This window comes from Ascidia mentula, chromosome 6 (genome assembly GCF_947561715.1).
Source record: "Ascidia mentula chromosome 6, kaAscMent1.1, whole genome shotgun sequence".
Classification (NCBI taxonomy): Eukaryota; Metazoa; Chordata; class Ascidiacea; order Phlebobranchia; family Ascidiidae; genus Ascidia; species Ascidia mentula.
Window position 1 is genome coordinate 2770635 of NC_138571.1, and position 12438 is coordinate 2783072.

The 12438-nt window shown below is 37.5% G+C and overlaps 1 protein-coding gene across 1 annotated transcript; it reads left to right on the plus strand.

The window, feature by feature from the left end:
• The first annotated feature begins 1635 nt into the window (after nt 1-1635).
• Nucleotides 1636-8112, plus strand: LOC145905571 (uncharacterized). The gene is made up of 3 exons (XM_082992809.1): nt 1636-1752; nt 1998-2061; nt 3451-8112. The coding sequence occupies exon 3, from the start codon at nt 3657-3659 to the stop codon at nt 4425-4427; it is 771 nt and encodes a 256-aa protein (XP_082848935.1). The 5' UTR covers nt 1636-1752; nt 1998-2061; nt 3451-3656; the 3' UTR covers nt 4428-8112.
• The last annotated feature ends 4326 nt before the right edge of the window (nt 8113-12438 follow it).

Below are 12438 nucleotides of genomic sequence, written 5' to 3' on the forward strand. Positions count from 1 at the left end.
GAAGAAGCTCTGCAACTGATATATTGAACTTATCAGTGTTTTGTTGTGAGTAAGGATATGAGTTGACAGAGGCTTCAACGAATTGTGAAGTGTTGGCGTTCTAAGGCTAGGCGGATAATATGGAAATTATTCCATTAAAAATAGAATAAAGATGAGCAAATGAAATCCTTGAAAGCTGAAGACAGGTTTACACATTGTTTCTTCCTGTAAGGTCTGATCATTGCAGCTTTTGGCTAAGGCACTGGTCTCGCTTTTACAATAACAGACACATAGATTTGTGGTCTAAAAGGTTAATTCATTTAAGTTTGCGCTAAACTACTACGCAAATAAAGAATAAACACAAAAAACAACGTGGCAAAAACAGTGGTGACGTGACTGCAAGTTTGTCGCAGTGAATCATCTTCTGACGTAGGATCGCAGAGAATCACAATGGTGTTGAGTTGCGACCGGCGACGTTAGATGTCGCTCATGAGTAGAAACGGTTCGCATCAGATGTCAGTGTTTGACGCCAAACCACATCGTCCCACTGTGCGGTGAACTTTCACCTAAATCTCCCTCCTTTCTTCTCTCCAGACACAGTAGGTGATTCCCCTCGTTGATAGTAAACGACTTATTGTTTAACCTAAGACGCTAGATGTCGCTCATGAGTAGAAACGATTCGCATCAGATGTCGGTTTTGACGCCAACCACGTCGTCCCACTGTGCGGTCGGTGAACTTTTTGCTGAATTTCTGAAAGGAAATGATTACTTTAATCGCTCTGTTGTTTGTGATATGAACGTTCTGTTGTAACCACTGTGCTATGTGGAAGTCGGTAACGTGCGCAATCCCCATCAATACAATCCAACCCGGCGCCTCTTGCGAATAGAAGGGGCATTACTGCCAGTCGCGTGCTATAATATTTCCGTGTAAATTGTAGAGATATTTTGAACAAAGTAAGGTTGTATTTCAAATAAAATGTCCCAAAGTCGCATTCTCGAACAACGTAATAAACAGTGAAGAGTTTTGAATATAAAAATAGTAACGCCCCACTGAGACATTACATAGTTTGGATTTGTTCCGCGGTTAGATTATCGATGTCTGGTCTGGATGTTTGCGTTATAACAGGAAAGGTTTCGCTTCACATTCATCACCAGTTCCAGGAAGTAATCAAGCAGCCTCAGCCTTCGCTTGAAATCTCCCTACTCGGGAAGCAATCACGATATTGAAGAAATAAAGTTTACAGTCATAAGCCGACCCACATTAACCAAATCTTCTCTTCTCTTTCTCCCCACAAAATAAGGTGGCAGTCGTTATATCCTTGCTTCGGAAGTTTAATATTATGCCTCATATAATACTTCGCAGAAATTCTAAAAAAGATAAAAGATATGACTAAATCAACATTTTCATGTGATGCTGGTTTTCATTGAATCGCCCATGGGTTGATCATTTGCAACAGGTTACATATGACGTGCTGTTTTGATTCTTTTATAAATAACTTATAAATACCACGTGGGCTCGATAGACTTATAAAAACCCTATACACTGCCAAACAGTAATGGAGTATTGTTTGTCAGGCTCTTGTATTGTGAAGGTGGTTTGTATACCATTGTCTAAAATTAACTAAACATTTGCACATTTGACATGTTTGTTGATTTAGGAAATACGTTTTCTTCTTGTGTAAAGAATGAAACTATATGTGATTTTGCCTAACAATGTGCAAATAAAACTTGCAACGCGTGGTATTTGAAAACCAGATCAACCGCAACTTTAAGGTGAGATTTTCGACAAAAATCATAGCGACCAATTTTTGTCAGGGAAAAGTGGCTGATCCAGCTAGGCTGCAGTGCCTGGGCTGTGAAGCCTGTAGACCTAGTGTATTTAATATTTAATATTATATTTTTGACCTCAATGCAAAGCTACCACTTTGAAATGTTTCTATTTTAATAATATAAGCGTCACAAAAGTTTGTAATATTTTGTTGTCTGTTGGTAAAACTATTAACAAGCATATTTCCTAGCAAACTTTGAAGGAACGTTGAAACTTGCAGACAAATATATCATCATCTGCCCCACAAGAACAAGGTGACGTTAAGTCAACTTATATAAATAATTGAGTGCTCTGGAATTAGTTGGTTCAGTAAATATAATCCCTTTGCTCTGTCCACATGAAATGGTTTAAGGGTGAACAATGTCAGGGGCGTCGAAAAACATTCTAGCACTTTTACCATTTTTAATAAGAATCATAAACTTAATTTTCTTGTAGATACTGGCAGTGCTTTAAGTCTTATTCCCCGCAACTTAGCGCGTGAATTTAATCCTAGTTTACCTGTAAAAATGAAGTGCGCGTTGGGTAACGAATTCCAATCTTATGGGGAAATATTATCGCAAACTTACCTAAATAATGTGAACGAATAAAAAATGTTGGGTAAATTCAAGATTCTATACTGCATATGCGCAAGTTATGTCAAATTAGGCAACTATTCAGAAACATGGGACTTAAAGTGACGCATTCTCTAGTCGCCTTTGCGCCCTTGTACGAGGTCCTAACGAGATGTGCTCTGCAAATCATTTTCGTAAACTCCTCGCTAAAATCAGTTCTAACGTGCTCGTTTGTTTAACGAACGAGGGTCGGTTAATTAACAACTGCCAGTCGGCACTCGGCTCGTACGTTTGCTTATTAACAGGATGGAGAAAGAACGAAATACAAAACACTGTGAATAAATGTACAGAGAACACGATGCGTGCGTGGATCAAAGATTCCCTCATTACTGTTTTAATGCAGTGATTCCCGACCTTTTTGTGGTTGCGTACCACTTGGAGGTAAAACAATTTCCACGCGTTTACCACCTAGTTGAGTGTTACAAATGAACCTAAGTCCTAAGGGATGAAGTAACAAACATTTTGAGATCACTTCCGATTTTTTAAATTCAAACTATATCCGCAAATTACTGAAAGGTGCTCGCGTACCACCTGTAATGCCGTCGCGTACCACCGGTTAAGAAACACTGGTTCAATGAACCTACATTTCTCGTGGCCAACAACAGTTCCAACAACAGTGCAATAAATCGGAGCGAAACTCAACCAGCTCACAGTCGTCAACGTTGATTCAATTTAGCAGACTTGATGGGCGAGTATCGTCCTATGTAGCGGGAATTTGAGATAGACCTAAATGGATTTATGATGTATCGAATTTGGGGAATCCCAGTATCGCAACTTTGTTTGCATTTATGAATTTTATTTGTTTAGGAGGTAAAATTAAGATATATGTTTTTGTTTGGATGCAAATTAATCAACAAAATTATTTTCTTCGACAATATAAAGTTTTTATGTAGTAAACATTTTGTTAATCGGTTTGTTGTCATTCGGGATCTATGTTGCAATAAACTAAGTTTCAAGGAGCAGTTTCACTTAAGAAGCGCCGAAGGTGGCCTCAGTATTTTCGTTGAACGAGGGATTTTCTATTTGAATAAGGTTCACAGACTTAGACAAATAGAGCGTACATACTGCTGAACAAATACTGCTGTTTTTTCTGTTCAACGACATTGAAGGAATTTCTACAAAAGTTAAGTACATTGATATTACTAACCTTTATTATTATTATTGTTGTTATTTTACATCTATTTACACTTTGTTACTGCTAACATATTTCCTGTAAGAATAGACTAACTGTGCATAAGATGTCACAGCGTTCAAAGAAAGACAAGGAGCAATCTGCTGTCCTTGACCGCATCGACTCTCTGAGAGATGAAGTACGGGAGAGCAAGAACTCCACTGATAACACCTTGAAGGAGCTGGTGCTGGAGATGAAAGAGATGCGGAAGAGTCAGGCCTTTCTCCAAGAGAAGTTTGAGGAGATGAAGAAGAAGCTCTCCACAAACGAAGTGGTGATTCACTCCCTCCAATCTGAGAACAGGGAGTTAAAGAAGGCCGTAAAGGAACTCCAGGCAAGCTCTGCTTCAAATGAGCAATCCATAAATGATTTGGAGCAGTATGGCCGTCGGCCATGCCTGGAGTTTAAAGGCCTTCCCTACTCAGATGAGGAGAGCACCGACGACCTGGTCATCTCTGTCGCGAGGAAGCTGTATGTCACTGTTACAAAACATGACATCAGCATATCCCATCGACTGCGAAGACCGTCAAAAGATCACCCAAGGCCAGTAATCATTGCTAAATTTATAAATAGGAAACTGCGGGATGCCATTTACTTCAACAGGCATAAACTAAAGGCGGTCAACCGAGGTGTGGCTCCAGAGAAGCAGATTTTTGTCAATGAGAGCTTGACAAAGAGGAACCGGGACAGATTTAACACCTGTCTCCGGTACAAACGGGAGCACCACTTCCACCACATCTGGACTCGGAATGGAACAACTTATTTAAAGAAGGATGAAGAGAGCAATGTCATTGTCATTCGCAATGAAAATGATTTGGTACGTCACAAAATTTTATAATATTTACTTATGTAGTTGTATGTTTGTTATATATTTTGTGTCAATGATTTCATTATTAGTAATACCTCCTCATGATGGCCCAGTTTAAAACTAAGTCCCCAGACCTATGTTTTTTGGCTAGTAATGAACACACTCACTCACAGTACTATGATCATGCATCACTGGATATGACACTGAGAAATATGTTGGAGAATGATCTATATATTATCCACATTAACATTTGCAGTTTAAAAAAACACAAAGATGATTTAGAGAATTGGATATCAAATATGTCTAAAATTCCTGATATAATAATGATAACCGAAACGAGAATGAAGCATAGTGTTATTTACACCACAGATATTGAAGGGTATGAATTTTGCCACATTGACACAGTTTTTAATGCGGGTGGTGTAGGAATGTACATTAAACAGTCACTTTCTTTTCACATAAGGCATGACATCACACTCCTTTGTCAAGATAGTGAAAACTTATGGGTTGAATTATCACTTAAGAAACAACAAATTGTCCTTGGTGTAATATACAGACATCCCACATACTCTCATGACTCATTCCAAGATGCACTTTCCCAAACCTTACATGATCTCAATAAACATAATATTCCAGTTTATATTGGTGGTGATTTTAACATTGATTTGATGAAACATAACAGTTCTGACTCAGTGCGCAATTTCATAGATACCCTTGCCTCGTACAGTTATACACCTCTGATATGCCAACCTACCAGGATAACTCCCCACAGTGCAACTCTAATTGATAATTTTTTCTCTACTAATTCCAATGTAAAGTTTAAATCTGGCATTATTACAACAGACATATCTGACCATCTTGGAATATTTATCATACTCCACACAGTAGCCCTCAGTAAACCACTAGAGAAAATACTTGTTAGAGATATGCAACATTTTTCTGCCCCAAACCTAATGCAAGACATAAACTTTCTGATCGAAAGCTTAATTCATTCCAACCAAAACCCTATTGATCAATTTACTCATTTTGTCCAAAACTTTATTTCCATTTTACAACATCATGCACCACTATCCCACCTGTCCAGAAGAAGAAGGAAACTAGCACAGAAACCATGGATAAGCAAAGCTATATACACTTCCATTAAGAAAAAAAATAGACTTTTTCACATGTTATGCAAATCACATTTTTCCAGTATTAGCAAATACAACCAATATAAGGCATACAGAAACCGTTTGAACCATGTAATGAAACAAGCGAAAATAATTTTTTACAAGAAAAAACTAAAAGGTAGTGAAAAAGACATTGCTGGAATATGGAAAATAATCAACAGTATATTGCAGCGTAAACAGTCCAAACCCCATAAACCCACTGTTGTAAGAACAAACCATGGAAATATGTCACATGACCCTTTAATTATATCGAACACTTTTAATTCCTTCTTTGCCAGCATAGGAAATAGCATTGCACTCTCCATACCGTCTCCAGATAAACCCCTCCCAGCTGTTGCTTTAAGTGGCAATGTGTCTTCATCCTTCTTCTTCTATGAAACAACACCAGACGAGATAGAAATGTATATATCCCTTTTAGATGCAACAAAATCGGTACCATCTCATGATATCCCCATTAGGTTCATTAAGCTAGTTAAATACATAATTTCACCCTTTCTGTCGGAGGTGTATAACTGGTGTATTCGTAATGGACAATATCCCGTAGTTCTTAAGTCGGCAGAAGTAATTCCCATACACAAAAATGGTTCTCTGAGTGAGTGCACTAATTACAGGCCAATATCATTATTGTCCCCTTTTGCAAAAATGTTTGAAAAAATTATTCACAGCCGCCTATATAACTACCTTGAAAAAAGTAAGTTAATTTCACAGCATCAATACGGATTTAGAAGCAAACATTCCACGTCACTCGCCATTTACGATATTTACGAGAAGCTGTTAGAATCTTTTGACAATAAACAGTTTACATGCGCCATTTTTCTAGACCTGTCTAAGGCATTCGACACCGTAAATCACGAGAAGTTGTTGGAAAAGTTAGAGCGCCGGTATGGAATTAGGGGAAATACCCTACACTTAATCCGCAGTTACCTTGTAGGTAGAAGTCAATGCACTAGAATAGGAAATTCTGTGTCGGATATTAAACCCATAACATGCGGTTGCCCACAGGGTTCGCCATTAGCTCCTTCACTTTTTTTATTGTACATCAATGACCTTCCGCAAGTATCCTCTTTTACAACAAAATTGTTTGCTGACGACACGGTTCTTTCAATGACCTCCCCTTCACTTATTGACTTACAATCCCGTGTTAACGAACAACTCACAAATGTTGACAACTGGTTAAGGCACAATCGACTTTCTCTCAACATTCGGAAAACAAAGTTCCTATTGTTTTCCCCTTCCACCTCAAGCACTGGCAATTTCACCGTCACCATTGGTCATGAAAAACTTTTGCGATCAGATAATATTAAGTACCTCGGTGTATACATTGATGACAAACTAACCTGGACAACTCACATTCATCATTTAGAAAAGAAATTGTCACAAGCATGCGGCACTTTTTTTCAGTTGCGAAATTATCTTGACGTTAAAACTTTGAGAAACGTTTACTATTCATTTGTATATTCCCATATTCAGTACGCTATCGGTGCTTGGGGTGGAGGATCGGCACTCTCACTGAAAAAACTCAACACTATTCATAATAATATACTCCGCTCCATAACCTTTAGTTCCTTTCAAAGCCACGTCACGCCATTATATAAGAAATTAGATCTCACAAAAATTAGAGACATTTACAAACTCGAACTGGCCAAAGTAATGCATGATTTCCATACCGGCAATCTACCGGCCTCCTACAACTCCTTATTTTCGTTAGTAGGCACAGTGCACGATCATTTCACAAGAAATGCATCGCAAAAGAACTTATTTCACCCAAGAGTTAACACCACCTTCGGCTTACGTATGCTAAAACATAGGGGCCCACAGATATGGGAGGAAATAAACCCTTCCATTAGATCGCTCTCCCGTCCAACATTTAAAAAAAAAATCCGCCAATGTTTCACATCTCAGTATTAACTTCCTTTTTCATCCACCCTGTTAGCAGTCAGTTTTCCCCTTTTTCTTGTAGTCCTCCTGTCGTTTATTGCGTTTCTTCTGTCTTTTTTTATGGTGTTTTTATTTGTGTTTTTATGCATATTCCACTGTACACTCTACGCCTAAATGAACAATTTACTGCCGTAGGATCCGTTGTTGTTTCAGACCTAGGAGCGCTGCACACCAACATCATAACGTGCGATTGATCATCAGCAAGACCTACGATGATTCAACAAGCGCAACCTCCATACGATCCTGACCATCTCCAACCAAAACCACCACGTTTGGACTGTCCTCGGGACGTTAAGGTCTGTCGATGTGGATCAAAGGAAACGTTCTGAGAACCGAGTTGGCGTTTGCGTTTCGATGGGTTTTGCTTTGGCCAGCACGGCCGGGTGGCCACCTTTTCGTCACATGCAGCTTGTCGCAACCCATCACCTCCCAGTGCGACTGGCTGCGATCCTACGGCAGACGGTGATTCTCCGTGAGGAAATCACCTTTACATGGGCGCCTGACTCGATAACCTTTATGGTTTTATCGGTGCCCATGCCATTTCATTTCCTTGTTTTTTGTTCGTCGCGTAGTTGCTTTTCTCGCAAAATAAACATGATTTGATTTGATTTGATTTTCGATTGGCACTTTCGGCAGATTCTTGGACATGTCTTGCAAACGAAAAAATACAGACATTGGGAATAATTCTGAACCTCCCTTAAAAAAAGGTACGAATTTAATTTGTAATTTTAACACATTGTTGGTTTGAATTTAGGCTATTTTATTACTTGTGCTGAAAAAAAACAGGATAAAGCTACCTATACACTGCTGTTTTCGCTGATATGTTAGCTGTTTGAAGTTAAGATAATTACATAATTTGCAAAGTTATATTTTATTTTATATTTTTACTTCATGTTTGGTTCTTAAACTGTGATTCATTAACACAACGAGGCCAGACTCCTGGGTTCTGAAAAGGTGCAACACAACAATGTATTAGAACTTGAGTTTCTCTTCTGCCGAGAATTTTAAGTCATAGATTCTACGTAAATAAGTTATGAAAAATAATTTTTTTTGTGTTCTAATACATGATTTACCACACAAATGACAAGTTATGCTGATTAACAACAGATACATCTCAGAATACAAATGCCCAATCATCTCTCAATGTTGGAAGTCAGGTTGCGATTCAGGGCAATGCCACTCAAACATTTAACTTTAACCTATATGCAGGTTAGTGTATTGTTATACAGTAGTTTCAAAGAAGGCATGTAAAACATTTTTGTTGAAACATTTCCCTATGTAGAGACGTGCTTAGTATGACATTGTCATTGTTGAACTAACTGTCATTGAATTAAAGGCCGCTGCTTCAGAGAAAAAAAAGTCAAACTTATGTTGACGTCATTGATGCGTAAAATATATATTAACTGTCGTTTTGCATGTAATTTATGTTGTTCTATGTTGTTTCATACTGTAATTTGTTTTTCAGGTGGAAGTTCATCAAACAGCTCAAATCTAAATGGTAAGCGCAGAGTTGGGTTATAAAGCATTTATAAATATCATAATAATGTTTTTGTGTAGTAACCACATTATAAAAGATTATATACATTTTTACCTGAAATACTTTTGAAAGAACTAAAAGCTATTCTTCTAGGGCAGTGGCAGATCTAGGGAGGGTGGGTTTGGTGTCAGAACACCCCCCTCAGCATTTCGGCATATTGTTTTAAGGGGGGTAAAAGTGTTGTTAAATTTCTGCTACGCAGTATTTAACACTACGACCAAGTGTTCGTCTCTGCTTTGTTTATTGATTGGACTCACTGCATTCATGTGGTGATGACCGCTTATGAAAAAATCGTTTGACGTGCCGTTGGTCAATAACCCATCAACTGTTTTCAAAAACGTGACCTTATAAGTTATTTATTTCTGCCACAATTTCTATACAGAAGCTGTATGCTGTAAGAGTTACAATTGTTTGACAAGATTCCACCAAAATATATATAGCTAATCGCAAATATTTATCTACTGCTGAAACATTGATGTATATTTAGCGGTGCAAGACCACATCCTAGACCATTAAAGATTTATTTTTTGTAGGCACAGTTTAAAAACAATTCCACCGCAATTACACTCTTTGACGATACAAACACATTCGTATTGTTTTGTATTATGGGGTTTGTTTTGCGTTTTTTTGTTAAACTGGACAAGCGCACATGCACAAAAGCAACTAAAAAGTCTAGTGTTCCGCGGAAGTTGTTTGATATTTTACTACTGTAATGCATTACCTGTTTTTTAAAGCTAAATTTGCATGGTAAATGTCCCCCAAAAAATTGTAATGCATCTAACGGCTTCATTAATTAGGTACCAGAACCGATCACCCCCCTCATATTTTTTCTAGATCCGCCACTGCTCTAGGGGTATCTTTTTGAAGTGCGCAACAAAATTTTTGGAATTTATCAATATATAATTTTTATGTGTATTTTAACGTTTTCAAAAAATTAGTTCAAAGTTTAGCCCATGAATTTTACACATTATCATCAAAATAATTTTGACATTTACATCATATTGATTTGTCTTTTGGTCCCTTTAATGCAACTGTCTGTGAGCCAGTGATTATTCTGGCTTGTTATATGACATGTACAAATTTCATTCATTTTAATGTTAATTGTATATATGAAATTAACATTAAAATGAATAAAATTTCTACATGTCATATACCGAGCCAGAATAATCACTGACCCACAGACAGTTGTGCATATTTTATCACACTATTAGGTCTTATTATAACAGCTGGTGGTTTGTCACTGTTGTTTGGGACCCATCAGATAAGCATTAACTTAAAAGTATCAATGTCTCAACTGTCTGTAGCTCAAACGTTGAATGGTTTTCATTTATTGTCACACCAAGATCACTGTCAACCAAAAATTGACATTACTTAATGTATGGAATACATGTTAGCATTGATTTTTAAGTGCAATATCCGACTAAATATTTGCAAAATATATCATAAGCTAAATTGAAAATTAAATGGTTTATAGGGTTCTAATTGTACTTTCTGTTACAAAAATTAAAAAAAGTAATGTTGACTCACAAAAACATGTGAAGTTAACCTTATCTGAAATCGCATGTGGAAGTTAACCCTTCAATATTGTTCCCACTAAGTAAACATCACACTTCACAGATTCAATCATAACAATATCCAGTTACATGTAGCAAGATCTTGTATTTAAATGAACTGCAGACAGGGTCACTGATTTGAGCTGTTATGTGTTTTAACCTATTGGAGCAGTCAGTCTGTCTGCAGCTCACCAAAACATTTATGGGTTTTATTGCTAATATCACATGTTTGTAGTTGAGGATATCAAGAAAGAATTACGAAACCATGCTGAGAAGGAATCGTCATTAGAATGTGGTCAAGAGTATGGGAGGATTGTGGATCCAGTTGAACTTGTCCTTGCTAAATACTCTGGGGGATCAAATTCTGATGAAAAAGATCCCCAAAAACGTCGAAAACGGTTGGCTAAGTTAATAGATCAAGGAAGTGGACTCAAAGGTGACATAACAGTGGAAAACATGTTTAATACGGCAAAACTTGAAGCACAATACAAAGTTAAACACAATAAATTGAGTGAAGTGAATGTTGATAAATACAGCAAATCAATTGCAGTTGTTGGTGTAGTTGGTGTTGGCAAAAGTACTTTGACCAAAGTCTACATCAAACATATATTAAACAAAACAAATCTACCAAATTCTTCTTGGGTTTTTTACATTAAGATGGGTGAAATTGACCAAACTAAAGAGTGTGACTTGTACACACTTCTGTTTGCCCCGCTAATAAACCAAAAAAAAATATCAAGCAAGAATGAAAACAACCTGATCGAAAATATCGAGCTTGACCCTGAAGTGAGGATCATTATAGATGGTTGGGATGAAGCTGGCACTACAAGTTTTCAGGATGCTGACAAGTTAAAATCTATCGACTCAACAGCCAAACCTATTGCTTGGTTGCTGAACATTTTAAATGGAACTCTCCTTCCTCATGCTTATAAGCTTGTGACATCCCGAAAATCAGAGTTTATGGATGTCCCTTTGAAATACCGACCAGAGTTTGTTGTTGAAATCTTAGGTCTCAGCTCAAATGCTCAGAAACAACTAACTGAGCGTGTTTGTGGAGAACAACATGAAGAAGTTCAAGACTTGCTAAATGCCAACTGTACACTGTTGGAAAACTGTGGTGTGCCTGTGAGAATGCTGATGATCCTCAACTACTTGTTGCAAAGGATTAAGTCTGGGGACGAAAGTACAGAACCGATAACTCTTACTGGCGTTTATGTTGCCATGCTAAACACATATATCCGATCAAAGCATTGTTGTTTTGGTGATGATGTTGATGCTGTAAAGAACCTCTCTGACTTGGCATGGTATGGATTTCAAGACAGGAAAGCAATATTTACAGACAATGACCTGGCCAAATTTGGCATTCCATTGAGAGCTCAACAGTCATTTGTTGATACTAATGTTGAATCAGATGAAAATCTGACAATGGTCATTCTACGACAAGACAAAATAAGTTTCTTTGTGCATCGCTCATGGCAAGAACTGTTGGTTGCACTCAAGCTTGTTCTCTTCAGGAATTTGGATGAGATGAAAAAGGATTTAAAAGATTCTCATGAATTGGGGGAATGGGAAAATATTCTCACATTCTGTTTTGGTCTCTGCAATGATCAAATTTTTAAAGAGGCCAAGAAACTGACCCAATTTGAACAAAATCAAAAAAAGGAAACGATTTTGGGAAGGCAAAGCATTTTGTCTGATGCTGTTGTAAACATAGCAAAACCTCTCGAGAATATGCCAGACCTTCCAAACTTGGCAGACTGGTTTCATCTTTTTGGATGTTTAAATGAACTAGACAACAAGGTCATCATAGTAAGGTCAAACCATATTTACATTCTGAATATAAC

Excerpts from the sequence above, each read along its gene's own strand:
- LOC145905571 (XM_082992809.1), top strand. The coding sequence starts at position 3,657 with ATGTCACAGCGTTCAAAGAAAGACAAGGAGCAATCTGCTGTCCTTGAC.